This window comes from Callionymus lyra, chromosome 19 (assembly GCF_982586985.1).
Source record: "Callionymus lyra chromosome 19, fCalLyr1.hap1.1, whole genome shotgun sequence".
Lineage (NCBI taxonomy): Eukaryota > Metazoa > Chordata > Actinopteri > Syngnathiformes > Callionymidae > Callionymus > Callionymus lyra.
The window spans coordinates 13,666,743-13,694,321 of NC_141836.1; the positions used below are offsets into that span (position 1 = coordinate 13,666,743).

General features: G+C 40.6%; 2 protein-coding genes across 6 annotated transcripts; both read left to right on the forward strand.

Moving 5' to 3' along the window:
- Positions 1-584: 584 nt before the first annotated feature.
- Positions 585-22,915, forward strand: trim33 (tripartite motif containing 33). Of its 4 annotated transcripts, XM_087782481.1 has the most exons (20): positions 585-1,190; positions 11,227-11,345; positions 12,751-12,904; positions 13,580-13,718; positions 13,794-13,910; positions 13,982-14,096; positions 14,167-14,313; positions 15,519-15,636; positions 15,719-16,062; positions 16,456-16,635; positions 17,604-17,660; positions 17,880-18,080; positions 18,164-18,339; positions 18,437-18,572; positions 18,684-19,066; positions 19,905-20,016; positions 20,091-20,165; positions 20,341-20,493; positions 21,997-22,047; positions 22,291-22,915. In XM_087782481.1, exons 1-20 carry the CDS (start codon positions 623-625, stop codon positions 22,516-22,518), a joined length of 3,573 nt encoding a protein of 1,190 aa, XP_087638607.1. In that variant the 5' UTR covers positions 585-622; the 3' UTR covers positions 22,519-22,915. The 4 variants fall into 4 exon arrangements, with proteins under 4 accessions (XP_087638607.1, XP_087638609.1, XP_087638610.1 ...); XM_087782483.1 differs by lacking the exon at positions 21,997-22,047; XM_087782484.1 differs by lacking the exon at positions 17,604-17,660.
- Positions 22,916-23,185: 270 nt separating this feature from the next.
- Positions 23,186-26,857, forward strand: slc66a1 (solute carrier family 66 member 1). 2 transcript variants are annotated; one of them, XM_087782487.1, is made up of 9 exons: positions 23,186-23,271; positions 24,215-24,374; positions 25,348-25,511; positions 25,587-25,716; positions 25,777-25,864; positions 25,961-26,094; positions 26,157-26,249; positions 26,348-26,533; positions 26,625-26,857. In XM_087782487.1, exons 2-9 carry the CDS (start codon positions 24,360-24,362, stop codon positions 26,703-26,705), a joined length of 891 nt encoding a protein of 296 aa, XP_087638613.1. In that variant the 5' UTR covers positions 23,186-23,271; positions 24,215-24,359; the 3' UTR covers positions 26,706-26,857. The 2 variants fall into 2 exon arrangements, with proteins under 2 accessions (XP_087638613.1, XP_087638612.1); XM_087782486.1 differs by lacking the exon at positions 23,186-23,271 and adding an exon at positions 23,795-23,884.
- The last annotated feature ends 722 nt before the right edge of the window (positions 26,858-27,579 follow it).

The window sequence follows — 27,579 nt, forward strand, 5'->3', positions numbered from 1 at the left end:
TTCACCATTAACACTGGATGCAGCACTTCAGGAAACTCACACCGATTGCAAGGATGAATTCGTGAACCTGGATTCATGATGTTAGATATTTCTTGTATCCTTCTGGGTTAACCTGACAGTTGTCTCGCAGGTAAAGAATATGTTGGTATGTGTTGTGAGAATGTCTTAAGCCTGACGTAGGCCAAGTGCTTGCCAATAGATAATGCAGAGCCTTATCAGTTGGACTTGACCATGAATGAGACTAAACACAACTAAGCTGCACAAGATGATGCTTTGAAGCTCTCTCTTCACTCGGACGTTTTCCCAAACCATTCCAAAATTGATGATTAAAAGATGAACCAGCAGCAGTTGTTTGTACCGCCCCTGTTCGGTGGTTGCATAGCAACAACGAGTATGGTTGAAATAATTTATTTTTATTTTGAGTAATATCGACGTGCAAAGCTCGAGGGCTTTAAAAACACAAGGATAACAAAAATGTAAAAAAGGAAAGAAAAATAATAATCCATCAATAATAACTTTGATGTGACGTGGTCGCGATTGGCTCATCGATCGTGACGTCACCGCGCAAGCCTCCACTTCCAGAAGTTACGCAGCACGTTCAGTGGTTCAAAGAGGAAGGAAGATGGCGGATAACAAAGACGAGGGGGAGATGGAATCGCCCGCTAATTCGGACCCAGTGCCTTCAGCGGCGGACGGCGAGCTTCCCGACGCGCCTAAAGACGATGCGGACCCACCCGGCGCGGAGAATACACCGCGGGGAGAAGAAACCGAGACCCGGGAGGGTGTCAACGAAGCACGGACTCCCGCCAGTGACGGAACGGTCGAGAGCGGCGGCGCTGCTACTGTTACGGCGGGAGTGGAAGCTCCGAGCCCGGCCGAGCTCCCCGCAGCCACCACCACCACCGCCGCCGCCGCCACCACCGACGTGCCAGTCAACGCGGAACCCGCCGGAGATGCTCCCGCCGCCGGACTGACAACCCAGATGTCCCCTCCTCCCAGCGCTCCGGCGGTGACTCCCGTCAATCTGCTCGATACATGCGCAATGTGTAAACAAAGTCTCCAGAGCCGAGACTGTGAACCCAAACTTCTGCCGTGTCTGCACTCCTTCTGCCTCAAATGTATCCCGCAGCCGGAGAGACAGATCAGCGTCCAGGTACCAGGACCCCACGGACAAACTGACACACACATAGGTGAGACGTGAACCCCCCATGTTTTTCCCCACACATGTACTACTTCATTATATCCTGTCACCATTTCTACAAATGATGACGTTTCAGTTGACAATCTACAATAATATTATTATTTTATTTGTTTACTGCATGTCCTCGTTGTGTTGTGCCAGATTGATTGTTGCAGGAAGAGCTGAGCTAAGAGGCAACGTTCTCCAATAACGCCGATCGTAGTTCTCACCCCATGAGGTTGTAGCTGAAGTAGCAAGATTTATAGTTCAAACCCCCCCTCCTACCCCACACCACCCCTCAAAGGGGGGTTTCTCTCTCAACAGGGTAGCTGGACTCTTTCCCCTTCCTGTTGTGATGAAGTGAGAATCTCGGCCATCTGGTAGATTCTTGAGTTGTTTCTGCTCCTACATCTAGAGGAGCTTCGGTTCTAGGATGCTTGCCTATTGGTTTAGCTAGGCATTCCTCAATTGGGAGGGTGCCCAGGGCAGACCGAGGACGCTTGAACCCGTGTGCGGCCTCTGGGTCAACGGTGACCCGTTTGCGGTAAACAAATGTGGGTTAGTGTTATCTCCGGGTCAAGGTGAACGGATGTACCCTTGCTTCCATAAATGCAGTGGTGGAGGTCGTTCAACTTGACCCTAGCGACGACACAAGGGATACTACTGAACACGTTTGTTTTCGTACCGCAGGGTCACCTTGACCCAGAGATGACAAAAGGGTTAAGTGAGATGCTGGATGAGCATTCTGAGGAGAGGAGAGTCTATGCCCCTTTATTTTGATTACGAAGGATAAGAATTTTACACAAATGCATTAATTCGACCATATATATGTTTATATAAGACCCTTTATCTTGTATTATTATATCAGGATCTAGTTTTTACTGGATGTTATTGCATAATTACGAAATGGGGATCGTATAATTTTGAGTTCATGTCAAACTTTGGGGGGAAATGACGTATTGTGTATATAGTATTTTGAGGAGGAAAGTAAGAAAATGTATCTGGGCCGGAGCATTGAGCTCAGGAAACTGGTGCCAAAAAACATTGATCATAGGCTCCTGTGTTTTCGTCCAAGATGGAAATGAGTTGAATCAGAAAGCACCATAGTTACCAACTGTGTCTTCTCCCAGTGTTGGTGTGATAAAACTCACTTTTCTCATGAGATCCTTATCTCTTGGATATGAGCTCCTTATCTCGTGAATGTGAGATCCTTATCTCGTGGATATTGAGATCCCGATCTCTTATTAATGAGGCCAAAATCTCCTAAATGCCAGGTCCTGATCTCAGTAAGAGAACGAGTCAATTTTTAATGTTTGTCCGGTTCGGTGAACGAAATACATTTTCGTAAAAAAGAACTTCCAGTTGACAGAAGAATATAGTTTGTATAACTGGCAATAAAAATTAATGATTGTGATATTGTTTGTTTTTAAAGATGGCTTTTCCTTTTGGATATCATTTTTATTTTGCAGTACTTGGGTTGATTTAGCAATATTCTAAGGAAATATCGATTCTATACAACCGACATCTTGGCATTACTATACGGCTATTTTTCTTCATTAGCTTTTAGCATCTTCTGTCAGGACTGCTTGAGTTTGACGTGTTGATCATCCTCTCTCCTCTCATTGGCCTACGTTTCTTGTCTTTATTCTTGGTCTTCAACTGTACACAATATAATCCATATGACCGTGGAGAAGAAAAGAACTTATAGATCCACATTGTAAATTCAGATTTTAGTGGCAACAACGATGTATCTTGCCCCTAACAGGTTTAAGGGGATTGCAACGACAACCCCAAATTTTAGTAGAGCAAAATAAGTTGGTATTATTTAAAGACGGACTCATCAAAAACACAAATTGTAGTAATTTGTAAACATAAACAATTGCATCTTTTATGAATTAGTTATCATCACTTCTGATTGTTTTGCTTCACTAGCTGTTTTCCTGATCAAATCTGGGTCATCCTTATTTACAAGGAACCAAAAAAACCTGCAAGATCCTTGCAATTACTGAGGACGAGAGGATACAGTAAAGGATATATTTTAGCTTTTAATTCTATTCGTGCAACCTAAAGAGTGGAACTGTCACTAAAATTCAGTGTCCCCTAAAATCGTTCCTGAAAAGTGGATCGAAATTAATTGAATCGTGAGCTGAATATGAATCAATAATAACCTTGATATTAATTTACAATAAAATGTGATTTCTTTTTGCTCGCCGGCAGCTGCAGCATTGCTTGATGTTAAAAAATGCTTGACTAAATGATCCAGACTCGCCATTCCATGACTCGTAACTAAAAAAGCGTGACTCACCATCATATGTGTATGACTCATAATCACGACCGTCTGACTCAACATTCAACCTGTATGACTAGTTACCAGAAAAAGTTAGGTTTACTAGCAGTTGTGACTCACTAGATGTGACTCCCCAGCAGCACACTCATGATGAACCATCCTGCCTAACAGGTCATCATGACTCGTAAGATAAAACTCTTTAAAAGCATCAGACCTGTAGGAATCCATACCACAACATCCTGATTTCCTATCTTTCAGATTGACTCTACAACACGGCGTATGTATCACCGCAACTCTGTTCAATCAGTCTGACTCAACAACCATCATTTTCAACCCAGTGGCATTAGTATATGTTTATGATGATGATCACTGACCTGTCATCGCTCAGGTCTGACTCATCAGTTGAACTAACTGCTACCTTGTCACACAACAACCACCATCTTTTTAACCAGCAAAGTTTACTTCTCAATGCATCTGTCAATTAAGACATTTGAATACGTGATCATTGATGAAATGTATTGATCAATGGTTGTCGTGCTAGTGTTTTTGAGATGTTATTTCATTAATATTTAGACATTCAACAAGTAATATGCAAATATTATCAGTTCGTCCATTTTTGTGTTGCAAGTAAACTTCCAGCGTCTAGATGGCAACAGTCGATTTTTAATCATTCTTCCAAAGCTGAAGAAACGATAAAATTCTGAGAGATTCCGGCAATAATTGAGGGCAGTATACAGCGATGAATAGGATGGTATACAGCGGTGTATAGGATGGTAACAGCGACGTATACAGCAACGTATAGGAAGGTATACAGAAGCGTATAGAATGGTATACAGCGGCGTATAGAATGGTATACAGCGACGTATACAGCGACGTATAGGAAGGTATACAGCGGCGTATAGGATGGTAACAGCGACGTATACAGCGACATATAGGAAGGTATACAGCGGCGTATAGGATGGTATACAGCGGCGTATAGGATGGTAACAGCGACGTATAGGATGGTAACGTCAACGTATACAATGGTATACAGCGGAGTATAAGATGGTATTCAGCGACGTATAGGATGGTATACAGCGACGTATACAGCGGCGTATAGGATGGTAACGTCAACGTATACAATGGTATACAGCGGTGTATAGAATGGTATACAGCGGCGTATAGGATGGTAACAGCGACGTATACAGCGACGTATAGGAAGGTATACAGCGGCGTATAGGATGGTAACAGCGACGTATACAGCGACGTATAGGAAGGTATACAGCGGCGTATAGGATGGTAACAGCGACGTATACAGCGACGTATAGGAAGGTATACAGCGGCGTATAGGATGGTAACAGCGACGTATACAGCGACATATAGGAAGGTATACAGCGGCGTATAGGATGGTATACAGCGGCGTATAGGATGGTAACGTCAACGTATACAATGGTATACAGCGGAGTATAAGATGGTATTCAGCGACGTATAGGATGGTATACAGCGACGTATACAGCGGCGTATAGGATGGTAACGTCAACGTATACAGTGGTATACAGCGGAGTATAAAGTGGTATACTGCGACGTATACGATGGTATACAGCGACGTATACAGCGACGTATACGACGGTACACAGCGTCGTGTAGGTTGGCACACACCGCCGTGTAGGACGGTACACAGCGACGTATAGGATGGTATACAGTGACGTATATGATGGTATACAGTGACGTATACAGTGACGTATACAGCAACGTATATGATGGTAACAGCGACATATAGAGTGGTATACAGCGACGTATAGGATGGTATTCAGCGACGTATACGACGGTATACAGCGACGTATACGACGGTACACAGCGACGTATACGACGGTACACAGTGGCGTGTAGGTTGGCACACACCGCCGTGTAGGACGGTACACAGCGACGTATAGGATGGTATACAGCGACGTATAGGATGGTATACAGTGACGTATAGGATGGTATACAGTGACGTATACAGCGACGTATAGGATGGTAACGGCGACATATAGAGTGGTATACAGCGACGTATAGGATGGTATTCAGCGATGTATACGATGGTATACAGCGACGTATACGATGGTATACAGCGACGTATACGATGGTATACAGCGACGTATACGACGGTACACAGCGACGTATACGACGGTACACAGTGCCGTGTAGGTTGGCACACACCGCCGTGTAGGACGGTACACAGCGACGTATAGGATGGTATACAGCGACGTATAGGATGGTATACAGTGACGTATAGGATGGTATACAGCGACGTATAGGATGGTAACGGCGACATATAGAGTGGTATACAGCGACGTATAGGATGGTATTCAGCAACGTATACGATGGTATACAGCGACGTATACGATGGTACACAGCGACGTATACGATGGTATACAGCGGAGTATAAAGTGGTATACTGCGACGTATACACAGCAGTGCATAGGATAGTACACAGCGGCTTATAGGATGGTACGCAGGGGCGTGTAGGATGGTATACAGCTGCTAATAACATTTGTCTTTATAAAGCTGCAGAGAAATCATATTTACAACTATTATATTCACTATTATATTTAGAGTTGCATCGATCCAGCTTCTCAAAGTCAGCAGCGCATGTCAAGCAGTGGCTCACAGCAGCGGCTCTGCTGCATTGATGCTGTGCACGAATGTTTGGAGGAGAAATCACGCTACAAGATTCAACACCACTAACTTTATTTAGCATCAAAAGACGTATCACAACAAAGAATATGAGCAGATCAAATAAACAAGAAAGACAAAACAAAACGAAGGAATTAACTTTGCGGTTCTGCAGAGACCAGAGAAACATTCAGTCGAATTTTTGAAGCAGGAAAGACTCGTAGTGCTTTTATTTGACTTGTTTATTCTACAAAAGTGTTATTATGATTTAGTTAGCAGCCAACACCCCTATAAGGCTATACGCTATTTTAATGTAGGTATTATATTCAGGGACTGACCTTCATTTAAACGACATGTTAAGAGTCACAGACTAATACTTATTTCAGATAAAATACCATGTTTTTTTTAAAACGTGTCTAAGACAGTAAAAATCAAAAGAACTAAAATTATATAAATTACTTTTGGGGACTACCACTCATGGGTACTAATAAACGTTAAATCAATTTCATTCAAGCCTGCTCTTTACATATGGTTTAAGCACAAGTTAGCGGTTAGCAATTTTTAACAATTAATCGATTATCGATTAAAAAAAACAAAAAAACAAGTATCGTGATTAATCATTTTTTACCGGTAATTCCTGGCCCCATGACATGCGTAACACACAAACACGGAACACAAGTGACGGAGAATGAAGAGGGCAGGATGGAGAGACAGAGTTACTTTAAGTTGGTTGATGTTGACTAAGAAGCCATTGACGGACGAACCATATCGATATTAAAATGTATATATATTTGCGCCGACGCCAGTGACACAGCTGTTGCTAACAGAGCTAACATTAGAGCCTCTGCTGCAGTGTTGCTGTGTGCAGAATATCACGCTACAAGATTCAACAACACTAATTTTAAAGTATCAAGAGAAGCATCAGGACAAAGAATCAAGATCAGATCAAAGAAAAAAAGGAGGACGAAACAAAATAAAGCAATTATCTTTGCTGTTCTGTAGAGACGAGAGGAATTTAGTCGACGCATGAAGGTTAAAAACGTTCTTGTTAGTGTTAATCTTAGACTTTCTTTTATTTTCATTGCACAGAAAACACAGCTGTGAAACTGGCAATGAGATTTGTTGCTTGGCAACCATTATTAAAAACAGCAGAGTGAATTTTTATATAAAAAAATATAAATATTACTAAGTTAAAAATAGTGCAATATAGTATAAACAGAATAAATAAAAAAAATAACGTTTTAAATATTGCATATAATAATTAATTTATATAAAACTATAAATAATTAAAAATAGTGCAATATGTTATAAATGGAATAAATACATAATATATTAAATAGTGCATAGCTCAAGTTATATTTCATTCAGCAGTCTGATGGCCAGAGGAAAGAAGCTGTTTCTAAATCTTTGATCTGTAGCGGATGCTGCGGAACCTTCTGCCAGGTTCCGTTGACTTCATCGTTGGAATCTGCCTCATACTATAAATAAGAATCACAGACCAGATGATTTTGTTTTTATTTTTTTGACGAAGTAAATTGTTATTTAAAAGGTTAAATATATATTTAACCTCAGATTTTAAAGCTATATGATTTGCATTTTTTCTTTAACTTTGTGTCATAAGATAGCATTTTATGTTACGTATACAGTCGAAAGAACCTATTCAGAGGGAAACTCAGGTTCTCAGAAATAATTGACGTATATCAATAATCGATCATCGATCAATAAGATAATCAATTAATCGATTGAGTTATCGATCATTTAGATGGATAGATAGATGCACTTTATTGATCCCTCTGTAGGTCTCCTTTGGTAAATTGTTTTTCCAGCCAACAGCAACAAAGCAGATGGATTCATAAAACAAGAACAAAGTGCAATAAAAAGAAAGTGCAAGATGACACAATCTAAGTCTAAAGATAGAGAACATAAATCGAAGAAAAATAACAAAGACAAAGGGTGCAAAGATTAACATTGAATAGAATCATCTTTTCACTCCACTCCTGCCCCCAAACTCAGAATGATACAATCTAATAGCTCAAGGAATGAATGAGTCTCTGAGTCTATTAGTGTTGCATCATGGGAAGGAGCATTCGTGCACTCCATCTGCTGCTCTGCTCACTGATGACAGTGTTCAGAGGATGACCGTCGTCATCCATAATGGACGGTAGTGTGTTTGGACAGTAGTCATTTGCATGCCTACTATGGATGTACAAATGAGTATTGTGTTGTTTTAAGTGTGTCTTTCTATGGTGCTTGGGTTTAATGGTATCATTAATAATATATATGGTTATTTTAATTTGGCTAGTCTGAGACGTCAATCATTAAACGGATTGTATATCAACTTGCAGCTAATTAAAAAGGTTAATAATCTCTGTTTTGTTTTTAATACATTAGACTTTATATCTTTTGCAGATCACTCCATGCATGTTTCATTGATATGCTTATTTATACTTAATAAGCATATATAAGTATGCTTTTTTTGTATTGGACAGCCAAAAGCAATGGACTAACCGTTGTAGAACATGCTCGCCCTTTCACCGCTTCCTATGTGCAGCTCGGCGTGTTAGCCAGCTGACAGGATGACGAGGTATGTTGCAACACACGTATGAGTGTCTGGTGACAGAACACAGTGCAAACGCTGTCTTCCCTCTCCTGGAGAACCTGGCGAAGGCATAGAATAATCGCATGGGTTGAAAAGAAGAAGCAATGCTGGATATTGAAGGTTTAAAGACGGAGTAGATTTTAAAGAATAATCTAATTCGAGGTATGATGGATCCATTAAGAAGTCTTGAAAAAAATGTAGTTTTTTAAAAAAGAGTTAGGTTGACTGTAATTTGTGCCTAATGGGTTCGTCTTCTTCGTCCATGTCCAATTTCAACACCTTGTTCTTACCTTTTTGTGATAATAATATCGAATACAAGTATCACAAGAGTGGATTATTTCCCACAAATTCTCTCCCATCGCCCTGGAGCTCACACCTTCCTAACACGATTCCTGTCTCGGCGGGTGAGGAAAAGTCTTGAATCATACGTGAAATAGGATTACTTTAGTGTTACGGTCATCTCCTGAAGATGCTAACCCACAGATAAGAGGATTTGGACGAAATCGATGCTCTTTTGACATCACGGAAGGAAAAAAAAGATTGGATTTTATTCTCCTGGATTAACTTTATTTTTTAAGAGAAGCCAATACCTAGTTCATGCGTTCTAAACTTGCATGAGGGGTTAATTTGCTTAAATGTCTTTTGGTTCCCATTTATTCCATTGTATAGGAATATTACTGTTATTATGGGATACCTCCCTCTGTGTGCTGCTTCCTATCCGAGTTACCCCCCTCGGTGCAGTTCTACACGTGCACTCTTTTCGTGCACGTCACGGGACACCACATCACTTGACCATTCAGCGTAAAAATGTCCCGAGCATCTGAAGTGGTTCATACTCGACCCAAGTTTTTCATCTTGTGCAAGTGTCTCACATTCTTTACGTCCGGATGAAGTGGCGTTCGAGATGAACACTTCAGGAAAAATGGTTAAGATGTGGAACTAACTACCTAGTGAAATGGAAAACCTAACCGTTGTTAAGGGATTTCAACGTCTTTCATTTGACTAAAAAAAACTACAAGAAATCCCCATTGAAGTAGAAAGGACTTGGAAATGAACAAAAGGGACTAAAAAGCATTGATAGGTGACGGTAAGGGAGGGAACTGTTAGTTAAGGCATCACATTATGAACAATAAAAACATAAATAACACCATCATAAAGAAAACTACGACAACATAAAACACCAAGATAATCACAGGACATGCACAATGTTCACATTGTACACATGATTGAACCCATGACCCAGACGAGGCCCGCATTCAGTATCATCAAAAGTAAATGTAACATTATGTATGAAATTACTATTTTGTAAAAGGGGGTGAAATTACATGTACTGTTCTTCTTTCTGCTCCCTTTTTTGATCTCGAATAACTTCCTGTTTGATCAGTTGAAAATAGTTTGTTTACGGTTGATAATGGTTTGATTACAGTTCCTAATAGTTTAGTTGAATTTTGAAAATTGTTTGATTTACTGGTTCAAAATAAAAAATGGTTTGATTACAGTTGAAAATTGTTGGAGAAGACGAATACTAGTTTCGAAAATAACCATTTTAAACGGGCACTCCAGGCTGCAACCCCCTTTCGAACAGGAAGCACGGACGAGGATGGTAAGTGAAGAAATGGACTTCTTTCTTCACACCTGATACTGGTTTATGCTAACGTTCTAACCACAGTGAAGTCTTATCAGATGAATGACTACAAAATATCTTCTTTTTTAAGATGGTATCGACTTCTTTTCAGACCGTTTTTGTTGCAGTTTTATCAACAATGCCCGATTAAATTGCCCGATAATTCCCCTTTTTTTTTTCAACAATGAAAAACGTACTCCGTATATAACGGTTTGTTAACGCGCAACTTCACATTCCGTACGCCCTAATTGGTGTGAGTCCGTGGGTGTGCGACTGCACACTTGCGGGGGGGGGGTCGTTGTGTTGTTTTTTTCCCCTACAAACGCACACACGGTCCAGCTGCTCTCAGCGCAACAACCTCCGAGAGCGAGAGGACCCACACAGCTGGAGATTACACAAACCGGCTGCGAGCTGCTCGAACCGGCGCGGGCCGGCTCAAACCGGCTGAGACCGGTTTGCACTCCTCTGCGTGAGGGATTTATTGGTTTATGGCAGCAGAGATGTAGGAGGGAGATTTGGTTCTTCATCATCCTGTCTAGATGTAGGATTTAGAGGAAAACTAGAAGATAAGATTTGATGTCCAATTAAATGCAATTAAATGTTGGAATTTAATCACTTGTTGTAATTCAGGTTTTTATCTTTTTCTGGTGCCGGCTGAAAAAAAAATGGCTGACGAGGAGCGGATTAAATGTATCCGGGATGAACTTTTTTTTATTAAATAAAACTCTCATGAATTGGCTGTAGGGGCCCCCGTTGGTGAAAATGATGAATAAAGAATGAAAATGTATTTAAATTGAATTACAGACAGGCGGCTCCGAGAGTCCTATTAATCACGATATGAAATGTGTTTCTGAATGTTTTACCTCATTTGTCCTTTGTTTTTGTTCTTCTTCTTCTCCCAGTGAATGTAATGCGCTGCATGGTGTGCCACCAGGACTACAAACAGAGCGATATTATCGAAAACTACTTTGTCAAAGACACTTCAGAATCCACCAGCACTTCTAATGAGAAATCTGCTCAGGTAAAATGAACATTTATATGTTGGATTGTTATTTTTATGACTTTTCTCTTGGGTAATATAATGGTTAAATGTTGTAAAGTAAAAAGTATCTTACATTTTAAGGCTGAAGAGGGGTGGATCGGTGTCTACATACACATATTTAACTACATATTTAAGTGTTAAAATGCATGTTAAAACTTCCCACAGATTGTTGCCCCATTTAAATCCACAATAACTCAAATACACTGAATTGTTTGAGCGATATGACCGATTTAAAGCGGGATTTACACAATTACATTAATATTATCTCGGTGGTAAAACATCTAAAGAATTGTCGACCTAATGTATTTATCAAACTGTCTGTAAGTTGAAGTATCAATTTACCGTCAAATTACTTTCCTTCAAATACTCTGTATACTCTGCCCTGACATCCATTATATTTTTTCCTTAGCTTACCTTAACCACTGTAATATTTATAAAACACGATATAAACAAGAACCTTACATTACTTTTGACCAAACCATCCAGTGGGCCACATGATTACTTGGCGGGCCGGTTTTAGCCCCCTGGCCATGACCTTGAGACATGTGGTGTGTACCACAGATTTTGTGAAGTAAAATAAAGGCCTCTCTAATCCTGAAAAAAATTGCATTCCTGATTCATAAAATTGTAATTTGATTAAAGCGGACAGAACGTAAAAAGGAAAGTATTGGAGTTGTACATAAATATTCAAGTAGTCTTTGGAGGAAAGATTTTGCAGCTAAAGGAACAATAAAATGACTGAGTACGAGAGGATACAGTGCACTCCAGCAGCTTTTAACGCTGATGTTTGGACATATTTTGGTTTCAAAACACATGAAAGCAGTTATGACTTCGTCAAGAGTCATGTGGTCTTTAGATTCTGATACACCAAAGTACTCGGCAATACTACACATGTGTATATATATATATATATATATATATATATATATATACTTGTGCCTACAGTAATGCAATATATCCTATCGTTGTCCATGTATCATGATGCGTATTTTACCGCCAGATTCTTGCCAATACACACCCCTAATACTGTGTGTATTAAATTTGTATTTTAACGATTAGTCTTTTGTGGAGGCAACAGAAAAAGAACATTATGGTTAAAAAAAACAGTCCCTGGATAGTATCTTGGATCTTCCTCAAAGACTATCAACAAATTACTCAAATTTTTGCTGATGTCACTCACAACTTGATCCCTCTTACTGCTTTTGTTTACATCTGTGGTAACACAACATTGCCGGTGTAAACATTAATTATTTTGTGAACACAGAATAAAAACCGTAATACCGAATGTACTTGTGTCTTGGTTGAAAATAATTTCACATTTATTCAGTTCTAGGCCTTGTGGGGATTTATTAGATTTGTTTAACTTGATATTTCTTTTCCTCAGGTGTGCACAAGCTGTGAGGACAACGCTGGAACGACAGGCTTCTGTGTAGAATGTGGAGAATGGCTCTGCCAGACCTGCGTGGAAGCCCACCAGAGGGTCAAAATTACTAAAGATCATAAAATCCGCACAAAGGAGGACGCTGACGCAGCTTCAGGTACGCAAGACAAAAATTCCATTGAGGTGTATTTATGCAGTTACTTCAGGAGCTCGCCTCCTTCCATATTTGATCTATAGCCACTGTCTTGTGCCGACGCTATTCAAAGTGATGAAGTGTCCTGCGATTAATTCGGAGGCACCGGCTCGGGTTGCATTTATCAAGTGAACGGCGTTCAGAGACTTCATCATAGGGTGTTTGAAAATGTCTTGAGGAGAAAAAGGGGTTTTACCGCGACATCATCGGTAGCTTATAGCGGCGCCGCAGATCATTTTACTGGCGACTACAATGAAAGATGGTCAGAAAATGTTCCGCGTGTCGCTCGTATCCCTCTGACATTGTATGACTAGCGTCAACAGTGATACTTGTTCAGTCAGTGATGCCGCAGTTGATTGACACCACTGTCTCTCTGGCTGCTGTTTGAAATGGTGTCTCTGTTTTTGCTTTGGTGTGTGCGTTTTGTTTGAGTATGAGGGTGTGTGTTATGGTGTGCTTGTTTATGGGGGGGGGTTGTGTGTTTATACAAGGGTGTGACTGTAGCTGTGTGGTCTAGTGTTTGAAGGCCTCTTTGTCTCAATTAGAAAATGAATTTGTTGATTCTGCTTTTTCCTCTTTGTCCACCTCCTACTACATGAGCTGCCAAAACAAACCATCTCAATTGTCTCTCCTTTATAGCTTCGGAAACAGCCGGTCCATCAGAGCAAAGACCCGTCTTCTGTCCCGTCCACAAGCAGGAGCCCTTGAAGCTGTTCTGTGAAACGTGTGACACATTGACCTGTAGGGACTGTCAACTACTAGAGCACAAAGAACATCGGTAGGACCTCCCATCATGTTTAAAATGTTTCTATTGTGCGTGTCTTTATTAAAGCTCTTCTTTCGCTTTGCTCAGGTACCAATTCTTAGAGGAGGCGTTCCAGAATCAGAAGGGAATCATTGAAAGCACAATGGCAAAGCTGCAAGAAAAGAAAAACTATGTCCACTATTCCGTCTCTCAAGTACAAAGCAGGCGAGTCCCTACTGAACTCGGGAGGCGAAACCCTTGTATCCTAATGTTCTTAATAAACGTTCTGCTTCCAGATTGAAGGAGCTCAATGAAACGCATAAGAAGGTGGAGCGCGAGATCAAGATTGCAGTGTTTACTCTTATTAATGAGATTAACAAGAAGGGAAAGTCCTTACTTCAAAACCTTGAGGTAAGAGGAGATCATTTGATACATTTTGACGTCCGGGTCATTCTCTAACCCGATCACCATCCGTTCGTAGAATGTGACAAAGGAGCGCAGCATCCGACTGGTCACTCAGCATAAAGATACTGCTCAGCTGGCGCAACAGATTCATCATGTGCTCAAGTTTTGCCACTGGGCCATCAGCACCGGCAGCAGCACCGCTCTGCTCTACAGCAAACGCCTGGTAAGTTGATCAAACCCTGTTATTCTTCCATATCTCCCAAATTGGTAACCTGCATGCAGACGTGGAAATGTTTATATATATTTTTGTAATCGTCATTTCAACCTCTGTCATTTAAACAAGTTTATATTGTATCTGAAATCTATTATAAAAAAGTATGCAAAAACATAAATTGTATGATTGTATAAGTACACCTGTACACTTTTCTAATGTACCGTAATCAAACAATTTAAACTTTGCATCTTCAATTTTCAAGTTAAAGTAATTTACAACTACAGTTAAAATAATTTAGAACCGCAGTTAAAATAATTTTCAACTGTAATCCAAACAAAATTTAACTATAATTAAAATATTTTCGACCATAATTAAAACAATTTTCAACTGTAAACATCATTATTTAAAATAATGTTAAAATAATTTAGAACCGCAGTTAAAATAATTTTCAACTGTAATCCAAACAAAATTTAACTATAATTAAAATATTTTCGACCATAATTAAAACAATTTTCAACTGTAATCATCATTTTCGACTCTAATTAAAATGATTTCCGTCCTTAATCAAACAATCTTCAACCATAATCGGAGTCATTTTGAACTGGAATTGCAATCATAGCGGTAATGAAATAATTTCCATCTGTAAGCAAACAATTTGTCTGTAATCAAACCATTTTCAACTGAACCAAACTTACAAAGCTAAAGAGAAAAGCTGATCATTTCTGTGGCTTTTTCATACTTTTCTATATTCGGAACATATTCCTTTTACCTTTTTAATTTACAGAATGCATTGTGTATATTTTTCATCGATACAACTCGACACTGACATTGTCTGTGTCATGTGATTATTGTCTGTGTCATGTGATTATTGTCTGTCATGTGATTAGTCTGTGTCATGTGATTATTGTCTGTCATGTGATTAGTCTGTGTCATGTGATCATTTTCATGCTACTAATTTTAGAGATCACATGCTCAATAATGATGATTATGAATTTTTATCATTTTGATCAGAAACCATCTCTTTTGTGCATTTTATAATGATGCTGTATTATAATGTAATTACCTTTTGTTCTTCATATAGTGTTTTTTGTGTTTCCTTGTGAATTACTGTGGTATTTGATGTCGTGTATACTTGCATAGAGTAATTTGATTCAGAAAACTGGGAGTTTGGCTCATTCAGAGATGCTGATTTTTTTTTGTTTATGTCTGTGCAGATTCTATTTCAACTACGACAGCTCTTCAAGGCTCGACTAGAACCAGCACCTCTTGCCAACGGCGTGGTTCGCTTTTTCTGTGACCCGACCTTCTGGGCCAAGAACGTGGTCAACCTAGGTGTGTGTTAGCTCCCTTTTATTCTCTGTGTAATTCGGCAGCCATGGTTCACTGGTTCATCCGAGCTCTTTCATAATTGCAGGTAATCTGGTTATTGAAAAACCACCTCCACCCGTACAGCCGCCTGGTGTCATGGCAGCAGGGGCGCCCATTCCACCTGGCCAAGTAATCCCAGGGAAGCACCAGGGTCAGATCAATCTCGCTCAGCTGCGCCTGCAACACATGCAGCAAGCGGCCTATGCTCAACAGAAGCAACACCAACACGCACACCAACACCAGCAGCACCAACAACAACAACAACAGCAACAACAACAACAACAGCAGCAGCAGCAGCACCAACAGCAGATTCAGCAACAGATGCGTATGGCCTCCCAAATGTCACAGCAGCACCCCAGACAAGTCGGCCCAACATTGGTCCAGCAGCAGGTAGGAAACGATTACAAACATCTACAAAGATTTCAAATATATGGAAAAATCCCTAAATAAAATGCATTTATAAAAATAAAAAAAACAATATGAAATAGCAGAAATCTGAACAAACTCTTGGTCTTGTGAGTTTTGCTTCACTAGATGGAAACGGATCAACATTAATTTACATTTCTGCATAATAAAACGCAGAGGGACTGAAATATTACCATAACATGCTGAGAAGGACGTCCGGCGTCACCTTCACTTTTAAAGTTCACCCTTCCATGATGACTTTTTTTCTTTTTTAAGAATAATCTTTATCCCTCAGTATCGATACTTAATAATTGTAAGCCAGCTTGAGAGATTTACAAAAAAATCGTATTGTTCTTACATTTTCTTTTTCTCCTCCAGCCTCCCAGACTCATAAGTATGCAACAGATGCCACGGGGGCCCGCGGGCATAAACGGCATGTACCCTTCCTCCCAGCAGTTGCGCCTTCAAGGTCCTCCGCAGGGTCGCATGCCCAGTAATCAGCCGAGACACAACGGACAGCAGTATCCGTCCATGATGCAGCCGCAGATGCAGAGACAGGTCAGTAGCGCCGCACGGAAGAAGCTGATTAACTCTAACCTCACCTGGTTAACTGTTTCATGATCAATATAACACGCTAACACGCAAGTTTAGTTGCCATGTAATTGCCTTTTTGTGTTTTGTGTTTGCCACCTGATAAGCAACCACACGTTATACCTATAATTTTGGGGATGAAGATGGGCTTGAAAAGAAACTAATAATTTCTTTGTCATTTGGGACAATATCAGAGTTAAATGGATAGTTTACTCAAATTTCACTCATTTTCTACTAACACTCATGTCGACTAAGGTTTGGTATTATTTTCAGAGTAAACTGTTATTTTTTTAGGGTTATAGATAAAATCTAGGACTCTCGCCTCCAGCTACAAGTTTATTCTCATTGAAATGCATAGTAAGTGTCAGCTAAAGATTTAAACTGATGAACTGGGATCTTCTGCCAAAAACAAGCTGAACATATACACTTGTTTGTGTTTTTTGGGGCACAATTGCTAATTTCGAGGCTTCGATACAAGAACAAATATTATTATAACTCTAAAAAAAAAAAAGAAGAAAGATTACTCTGAAAACCATCCCAACCCTTAGTCCACACGAGGATGATTTGAATTTGGGTGAACTATCCCTTTAATAAGGTATTTTTCGGGTTAACGTCTATTATTTTGATGTATTTTTTGTAAGCCATATATGTTTTAAAGGACACAGAGCAAATGCATATCATAATTATAGCTACAAAAGACATGTCTTTTATCCTTCAAAATACTTGAGCTTCATTATTGACATTATTCTGCTTCTCGTACTGAGCTCCTTTTCTTCCTCCACTACAAACACATTATCACTGATTTTTATTTCTTGCAAAAAAGTATGCCGTGAAAGAGATTAAACAAATACTTATTATTAAAATGTGCTTTGACGGCATGCCTGCAAGAATAGGAAAAACCACCACTATATCCAGCCCTTTTTGTTTGTGTCCAGATGTCTATAGAATCTGAGATGAGCCACCAAAGGTTTCGTTTCTTACTGCAATCAGGGGTTTGATACCTTTTCTTACTTTATTTGTGTGTCTTGTGCAGCATGAGTTCTCACTTGTTTGCATGTTCTTGCAACCAACATGCTTTCGTCAGTAGTCGGTCCCCATGGAAGGGCCCAGAAACATTGTTAATGTCATTTTTCTCCCCTCATTGTCCCGCATTTCCATCCCCCTCTTCCTTACGCTCTTTCCATCTGTTTCTCCCCGTCTCTTACATGCAGCATTCTAACCCGGGGCACGCCGGCCCGTTCCCAGTGGCGTCTCTCCATAACGCCAACCCCACGAGTCCCACCAGCGCCAGTATGGCCGGAGCCCACGTTCACAGAGGCCCGGCCAGCCCAGTCATCGGGCCCATCGAGCTCATCCCCTCCGTCACCAACCCGGAGAACCTCCCCTGCCTTCCGGAGATCCCGCCCATACAGGTGTGACTTGATTGATTTAGAAATGTTGTTCAGATTAAATGTAAAAACAATCTTTTAAATCTTTTTTTTTTCTTTTTTTTTAGCTGGAAGACGCTGGGTCAAGCAACCTTGGACACCTCTTGTCTCGGTACATCACAGCAACTACACAACAGGGGTCCTTTGACATGAACCCCTCCCCTGTTCTGTCTACACACTCGCCCGGATCGTCGGGCACCATCCCGAGACCCTCCAGTACGTCCAGCACAGGCAGCAGAGGAAGGTAAGAATGAAGTGGAAGACGCCAGCAGGGGGTGCTGTGGTGACATTTCAGCAGATTCTCGTTCTGATGCATTTCTTTTTCTTTTGCTTTCATTTAGCTCAAGCTCTGCAGGAAAGGCGGTGATGGAAGCGGTGAGGGTAAAACAAGAACCTGGAACTGAAGACAGCTACACGTGCACGACTTCGTCTATGAAGACGGAGCGCAGCAAAGATGCAGGAAGGAGTGCCTGCATGGTAGGAGCCCCTATTTAAACTGTTGCATATTTGGCATCTTTATTAGTTAAAACAGCCTAATAATTCAATAAATGACTAGTAGTTGAGACTTTCTTTCTGTTTCCTGCCCAGATGAGCAGCCCAGAGAACAGCCCTCTGCCAGTGTTAGGAGCCGTGTCTGCCGGTCAAGATGCGCTCAGGATCCTGAGCGAACACATGAAAATGGAGTCTATGACTGACTGCTCCGGACTCAACGGCTTGAGTTCCTCCTCCAACTTTAATTTCCACAACTTGTTAAACCCCGAGAGCAGTGGTGGCTCAGCGGCGGCGGGACTCACAAACGGCAATCTGGGCAAGGCCTCGACGCAAACCAACAACCCCACTCTGAAGGAAGACGACCCCAACGAAGACTGGTGCGCCGTGTGCATCAACGGGGGCGACCTGCTGTGCTGCGATCGCTGCCCGAAAGTGTTCCACATGAAATGCCACGTACCCACCATCAAAATCTTTCCCAAGTAAGTGATTCAAACTTTATCTATTTGCTACACAATGCCATGGTGACGCTGCATGACCTCACACGCATCCACTAGCCCAGCAGACGATGGGATACACCGGAGCGGAGTCTGATATCTAATCTAGTATTGCATTAGAAAGTGACTGAAGTTAAGGGTCCAGACAGTTCTGACCTCAAACATTTCAACATGAACCTTGAGCTGTCTGTGTCCATTTGATACAGCTTTGACTGTTCTCTCACATTAGGTAAGCTAGATATCAACACAAGGTAGATAAATAAATGGACTTATTCATCAGCCTTGTTTTTTTGAACAATCTCTTAAATGGAAGAAACTGGAGTTAATGTAAGGGTTTGTGGAAGCCATCCGTTTTGCAGTTAATGAGAGCGTTGGTGTCGTTTGCTAACACCTGAGCTTCCTTCTAGGCCTGTCATCCAGCTTCTTTTTAGGTCCCCATAGGTGTCATATTATTGACATGTTCATAAAGACACGCAGTTTCAGATATTTAATGCCAATGTCAGTTGAACTTTAAGGGTCTTTTGTAAAATGGAAAGAAACTTAATATGAATTACTCTTTGGTTTCATTTGGAAATGTTCAGCTTTTCCATGAAATGGTTAAAGGAAAAAAAGGAAATATTATAAAATGTCTTGGTAAAATTCAGCATAATGATGCTATGTCAGGTTGCCTCTGCTTGAAAAGTAAAACAAAAAAAAACACATTTTGTCCAACATAAGGTGGTTATTTCCTGTTGTGGTCAGTTCTGGACAAAAATCATAAATATTTATGTTGATAATTATCGAGCAAAACTCTCTAATCATGGCGTGTTTTGTTTTGTTCCAGGGGCGACTTCATTTGCACGTTCTGCCGAAGCCTGACCAGTCCAGAGATCGAATATTGTGACAACAGCAGGAGAATGAAAGGAGATCAAGTGCTGGGTTCGGAAGATCAGAGGGTACGTATCGCCAGCATGCGTGTGGCTCATTCATAGTTTTTAAAGAAAACATGCTAACTTGATCATTTTTTCAGAAATGTGAACGCCTCCTTCTGTACATCTTCTGCCATGAGCTCAGCATTAGCTTCAGGGAGCCGGTTCCTACCTCTGTAAGTTTCTTCTTTTTCTAGCCTTCAATCAGAAGAAAAAAATATTTTAATGAATGGCGTGATGTTTACTGCAATGATGGAATCGAAGATGGCAGCAGCTCATTATCCTGCTGATAACTAGTGCTTTACTAGTATTGAAACTAGATTCTTCTAAGGTCTTTCTTGTCCCTCTTAGGTGCCGAACTACTATAAGATCATCAAGAATCCCATGGACCTGAAGAAGGTGAAGAAAAAGCTGCAGATGCGAAGCTCCACGTACTACCATTCCCTGCAGGACTTTGTGTCCGACATGCGCACGGTTTTCCGAAACTGTGCGAAGTACAACGAGGTACGTTGCATGAGTCTTTTGTCAGCGCCTGGCTTGTGATTTTTATTTTTTTTTTGTGGTGCATGAACTACACACAATGATATATATTACACGACATGTGCTTGTCTGAGGAGTGAGAGATCCATATTGTATCACCCTGTTGAGTTCAAAACCAGTTTTAGTTTAGCCTCTTTCTTATTATCACTATTCTAAAATGTGTGTGTGTGTGTATATGTATATATATATGTATATATATATATATATATATTTTGTCCCAGACCCTCGACTCATTTTTGTTTTTAAACACTACCTCTTGCATGTGGGCGTCTTCAAAGATGCTCATTTGTGTAGCATAGGTACGTACGTACAAGAAAGTGTAATTCAAAGCACGATAAAGAAAATTACTGAAGGCCTTGGTTCAGGATGCGACGAAGAAAACTACTGCAGATATTATTTAGATATCACTGACAGGATGGTACCTTAAGGTATAATGGGCATAACGACAAACCAAAAAAAATTAAGAACTATTTTTCTCTAAAAATAATAGTGGTATTTATAGCATCTGACAAATTTCTATTCAAATGTGCAGTTGATCAGGGAAAAACTTATTTGTGCTCTGGTTCCGACCACTTGTTTTGGAAGCAGCTACTAGATGGATGGATAGATAAACTTTATTAATCCCGCTGGAAATCTCCTTCGGGAAATTGGTATTCCAGTTCAGAGCAGACGCAGACGATAGATTCATAAAAACAAGTGCAATAAAAGGAACTAAAAGCGCAAGGGATAACAAAATCTCAGTATAAAGAACATGGATCAAAGAAAAATCACACAAAGAAAAAAGGATACAAAGATTAACATAGAATACATCATACTTTCAATTCGCTCAGATTTATACAATCTAATAGCAAAAGGAATGCATGAGTCCCTCAGACTATTAGTGTTGCATCCTATTTAACTGATTTAAAATAAATAAATAAATTGGGGAAACTTCCTCCGACGACTGCAGCAACACGGTGACGATCCACAATTGCACGGCTGGAAATCACTCACTGCATCTGCACTCAACTCTGAACTAACAGTCGTCACTCGGGTGTTTTCCTCTCCGGTTTTTACTAACCTTAACCCTTTGTGTTACCCGCGGGTCGAGGTGACCCAAAGGCCTGAAAAACCAAATGAGTTTGTGGTATCCCTTTTGTTGACTCTGGGTCCTTCGTTGACCTAGAGATGACCCTTAAATTCTTCTGTTGATTTAAGGCGTGCTAGACAATTGTGCTTTGGTGTGTGTCTCGTCGTGTCAGTGTTGTGAAGTAAATTGGTAACAAATCAGTGCTAAACCCACAGTAATCCTCCTCCAGGTCCAACCAGTCTACATAGTACTCCTAAGCGGGGCTCTTAAATCAGCCATCGTCTGTGATTTTTTTTTTTGCTTTGTTTGTCATGCCATCTGAATGCAAAAGAAAACGGCACACAAGACAGAAGCTGTGCTGTGAACTCTCTGTTGATAATTTCATTGCCCCTTTTTAGATTTCTCGAATAATCCAGGTTTATGATGAGGAGAGAAAGATTAATACGGAGGTAAGCAGTCAACGAGGGCGAAGTCGTCGCGTCCCGCGGAGGTTTTATGAAATGTTTCTGCCGCCCTCTCGTGGACCCAAAATTTGCAAGCAAGACTTTTTGAGGTGGACACGCAGAAACATCTCCTTGAGCCTCTGTGGGACCAGTTAAGCAGACAGGTCACCTCTGGTTGAGTTTGGGGGACGCTGGGTATCCTCGATCTCGACCCCACATCTAACACAATCCCTCCCTCCCTCGCGGCAGGTGGGATCCGAGATGGCCAACACCGGCCAGGCGGTGAGCATGTACTTCGAGGAGAAGCTGGAGGAGATCTTCCCGGGCCAAAGCTTCCCCGAGTGCCCCGAGCCGGACTCCCCGGCGGCCGAGGAGAAGCCGGACATGGATTCCGACGACTCCGGCGATGACTTTGTTCAGCCCAGACGCAAGCGGTTAAAACTGATACAGGAGGAGGACCTCATTGACGGCAAGTGAGGAGACCTGAGGAAGGACAAGAACAGTGGTGTGTGGAAGAGAGGAGGGGAAAACTCTGTACAAGCTCAAAGAAAAACCGGAATACTGGCCTTCACTGAAGCTGCGTCACGGACTCTCACTTGTACATAATTTGTGTTTGATTTCTTTTGTTAAATTAACAAGGATTGTTTTGTTGTTTTTTGTTTTTTTTTAAATCGCTCTTCGTTTCCGTGGACTCGATGTGCTCCATAAACCATGTGTTCAGCCCCTCCTTGTATATCTCCAACTCTGCAAGCTGTCGCTCATTTGTATTGACGAAAAAAGTGTAAATAAGAGAATTTAGCCGACTAAAGGTATTCCTGCAGCATAGAAGTGTCATGAATACATCCGTGGAAATATATTAAAAATATTGTGACGAGTTTTCAGAGCGTTTGTGTCTTTGGGGCCCGTCCCAGCTACACGGGGAAAGACGGTGCAAGGGGAAAAAAGATAAACCAAGTTTAAAGGAATCTACAGGAATATTTAGACATTCTCTAACGCTTATTTTTATTCAGATGAAATGTATACTGTATTTAGGTCCTGGAGAAGCATCTTATCTTTCTCCAACAAACTGTACGACTGCATGTGACTTCAAAGTCCAGCCGCTGACGTCAGCTCGATCCGCTGAGTGGACAGTCTTGAGCGACTGGTCAGCTGACTCCCGTACTACAGGAAGGAAATCATCTTTTTATCTTTTTTTCCCACTTAATTTGGACTTTGGATTCTCCTCCAGGGGTAGGTGTGAGTGCTTTGTCTTATTTTAGTCCAACTGGGGCAGAGACCTCATTGAACATCCATGTATTTTGTCTACTTTTCCTATTAAAAAAAGCTGTAAGTATTGGAATTGAACCTCTGACTTTTGAGTTAAAAGGAGTGGGCAACTCAAATGAACTAGATTTAAGCTTCAAATCTGACTTTATCAATATTTGAAAACATTAACAATAATTGTTACACAAATATTTATGATTTCACCTTTTTTTTGGTTAAAAATAGTCACAGAAATGCAACAAACGCCACCGTTTATGTTCATTTAAAAGCAGGCTTGTCACTTTATTATACATTTAATATAAGTGGGTTTTAATACTTTTTTTGAACGTTTATAAATGTATCCATTAAGCACTTGGAGTTTGAAACTGCATGACGCAGCAGCTCTTGCGCAACTGCACGTGTCTTACTTCACGGCTGCACACAAAAATGCGAGGCTTGCCGGAATCCACCGAGGCCTCCGAAGTAACGTTCGTCACCGAGAGGGAAGTGATAGTTGCTCACGAAGGTTGAAATGTGAGGCGAGCGTGTGAAGTGTCTGCTTTAATGCTATAGTGTGGACCTGAGACGCGTTCACTGACCGGTAAATAATTCAACTTTATTTAAAGTTAACTCTGGTTTGTTCTGCAGAATGATGCATTGTATTGACGGTGTTAAGGTGTCAAACGTCTCCGATGATGAACTGAGCACATTATCGATCTCAATCACGGTTAGATTGGCGATAATTAATCGCTCACCGGTTTCTGTACAAACTTTCCCTTTCACTTAGTAAAACAGGGACACTTGAAAACATTTTTTTTGTAATTATTTAAAAAAAATAAAAATACATTTCAACCCGTTACATTAACATTAAAACATGTTACTAATAAATGACATTGCTTTTTTATTTTTAAAAATACATGTTTTTTTTTAGGTTTCACCGCAGGAACTGGGCTCGTCACATGACCAGACAGCCACGTGACCTCCGATAAGAGCCAATCACCGCGCAGAAGGGAGAGGTTGTTTATCGTTAGCTTCCGTGTTTTCCGCTCAGTGTTGTTCCCTGGGAGTCCAGCGACATGTCATCGCTACAGGTAAAAAAAAAAATCGATTTTTACAATCCGTCGTGTTTAGTAGTTTTCAGTAATACTGTGTTAAAAATTTTAAAACGAAAAAAAAAGTTTTTTTTTCATCTTACGTTGAACGTAAAGTCCTTATTTCCTATATGTCGCTTTAATGCATCTACTTACCGTGTTACCATGTTATTAATAATTGATAAATGACGACACAATATACAGTTTATAGTATAAAACCGTGTATGTTTCCCTGTTAATAAGTGGATTAATTTTGGTATGTGGTGAACAACGGGATTTAGTTTTGTTCACTCATTTGCTTCCGAGTCTAATAATGCGTAACCTACTGTATATGCCTTTTAGTAAATACTATTTTCTGTCGATATATCTAACATTTCAGTAATAATATCAGCAGCTCAATGCTTAGGTTTCCAAAACCACAAGGTTTTTTACAAGTAAAAAGGAAACCCACGTTTTAAATCATCATTTCCTCTTTAAATATGACTTTTTACAAAAAATACTTACTTGTTTTGCAAAAAAAACAACTCAGATATATTGTGAAATGTTATTAAAAGGTTATAGAAAGGTCAGTAAAAATCTGTTGGTTGCTTATTAATGTTTTAATTTGGAGAATTTATTAAATTAAATGTACAAATAGATTAAGGAAACATTAATAATAAAAATATTACTATTACCACTAATAATGATAATTAAGTAACAATGTTCATGAACCTAGATTTATAAAATTACGATTAGAAAGATGATGTGGAACACTGTTGAAAATATGATCAAAATCATGTGTGAGTGGTAAAAAGTAGTGAAAAATTATAAAAACAATCACTTACCATGGTCGTTTTTAAATATATGTTGACACTAACTCGTCATGTGACTTTATTTAAGTCTCCTCTATCTTAAGTTGTACACTTTGAGGACCTCCGTTAATATTTGATCAAATAGTTAGTCATTATTTAAGTACAATTTCTTTACCCCCTAGCATTTATTCGGAGGGAACACCGATGGCAACTTCACCACGCTGTGTCCGAACGGCTCGCAGTGGGTCTGGAACGGTCTGGGAGAATGTGCCGAGGACGCCAGAGACATGGCGAGCGTCTACCTGGGCTTGTTCTCCATCCTGTGCTTCATGGTGTCGTCCCTACCGTGAGTATCTTGGGGCGAATGACGTCACACTATTGTAAAGATGGATGATAAATAAGATGGCAATTTCTCCGTCAGTCAATACTACAGCTCGTGCCGAACGGGGAACATGGACAGCGCTCTCTCCATCTGGTTTCTCTTGCTGTGGCTCGGAGGCGACAGCTGCAACCTGATTGGCTCCTCTCTGGCGGATCAGCTTCCTCTGCAGGTATTTTCCCACCTCCCCCCCCCAAATTAATCAGAATGAATCAATAACTTTCTAATCCAGACGTACACCGCTGTCTACTACGTCTTGGCCGACCTGCTGATGCTCGCCATGTACTTCTACTACAAACTGAGGAACCAGAGACACCGCAGTGAGTCCACTGGGCTCAATATTCGCCTTATCTCCTTAGGTCTGTGTCGAAGTGGGCCGTTATTGACCGGCCACTGTCTTCTCGTCCCCCCGACAGGCACGGTGGCTTTAAACGCGGTGGGGGTGGTCTGCGTCCTGGGGTTGGTGACCGGATCCCTCACCTGGCCGGGGCAAGAAGTTCACTCGTCTGCGTTCAGAGGGCGAGCTCTGCTGACGACCTCCAACATCAAGGTAAGTTCGACCACCTGACCCCCGGGTCGCCATCTTCTAACTCTCGTTCTTCGACACCTCAGCCTTTCACCCCTAAAGAGATCGTCGGCTTCTCCATCGGCTCCATCTCCTCCGTGCTCTACCTGTCGTCCAGACTCCCGCAGATGTACACCAATGTGAGCGACAACAATCTGTGAAATCTTCGTGTGAATATCACTTACTTCGTGGTCAAGTTTCTAGTGTAAAAACACGTTTTTTTTTCTTCTCCCTGCAGTTCAAAAGGAAGTCAACAGAGGGCGTCTCCTACTTCCTCTTTGCTCTGATCATCCTGGGAAACACGACGTACGGCATGAGCGTCTTGATCAAAAACCCGGACGATCTTTTCGGGGAGAGAAGCTACATGCTCCACCACCTGCCCTGGCTCATCGGCAGCCTCGGAACACTCACGCTGGATCTCATCGTATCCTTTTAACAACCCCCCCCCCGTTACCGTCTAATATCATGTTCTTATGAAAGCTTTCCTCGTTGTTTCCTTAACACTTTAATTCCAGATCTCCATTCAGTTCCTGTCATACCGCAAAAATTCACAAGAGGGCAGCGACGAAGAAAGGACACGGCTGATCGCGAGTTAGAACTGGACGACTACAAAGCACAGGATGACGTTTTTACTTCTTATTTTAGGTCACGGTCAAACCTCACTTTTTATTCTAAATTGTGTAAATATTGTTTTAAAGTGATGTTTTATTGTAGGTTTTTTTTAAAAATCCAGTGTATATCGGGTACTTTAATCGTCGCCGATACTTGAACTTTAGTTGTTTTGTTTTTTTAAATTCCACTTGCTGCTTTTTCACATTTTGAAGTCAATCATCAGTTTTATGTTCTTAAGGGAATTATTTTTCGTGCATTAGTAAAATATGTCTTATCCACTTGCTGTTTATCAAAAAATGAACTGTGTAAAAATATGGTTAAAGTGATCGTCAGTAAAGAAATGTAAACCTACTTTTTGTTTTTCGTCACTGATGCAGGACTTTCTCTGGTCCAAAACACACTCTAGGGGGCGCTATGAACTCCAAAGCAATCTTGACCCAAAGTTTTTATAGCGGTTATTCACATAGTTTCGCGTTTTTTGTAATGAAACACACTAAAGTTAAACTCGTGGTTATTTTCTTAAAGTTGCTTAAAATAATGGTAAGAGAATCAACAACAAACAGCCTCCATTATTTAAAATTCCCCTCATTTTCTACTTGCATGTCGACTAAGGGTTGGGATTATTTTCAGAGTAATCTTTTCCTTTTTAGAGTTAGAGACAAAAATGTTTGTTCATTTTAATGTAGCAATTCAATTCCGAGGCTTCAATACAAGACGTAACAGACGAGCAGTATGGAGGTATTTGGATGGTTTTAAGTTTCTTTTTTTGGACGAAGACAACTGAGCTCCAGTCGCTACATTAAAATGAACAAACATTTTTGTCTATAACTCTAAAAAAAGACAGATTACTCTGAAAAT

Bases quoted from the DNA above. Each gene is read 5' to 3' on its own strand.
- trim33 (XM_087782481.1), top strand. From the start codon at position 623: ATGGCGGATAACAAAGACGAGGGGGAGATGGAATCGCCCGCTAATTCG. The intron at 12,905-13,579 runs GTACGCAAGACA...TCTCCTTTATAG, and splicing joins GGACGCTGACGCAGCTTCAG to CTTCGGAAACAGCCGGTCCA. The intron at 18,340-18,436 runs GTAAGAATGAAG...GCTTTCATTTAG, and splicing joins AGCACAGGCAGCAGAGGAAG to CTCAAGCTCTGCAGGAAAGG.
- slc66a1 (XM_087782487.1), top strand. The intron at 25,717-25,776 runs GTATTTTCCCAC...TTTCTAATCCAG, and splicing joins CGGATCAGCTTCCTCTGCAG to ACGTACACCGCTGTCTACTA. The intron at 25,865-25,960 runs GTGAGTCCACTG...TCCCCCCGACAG, and splicing joins GAGGAACCAGAGACACCGCA to GCACGGTGGCTTTAAACGCG.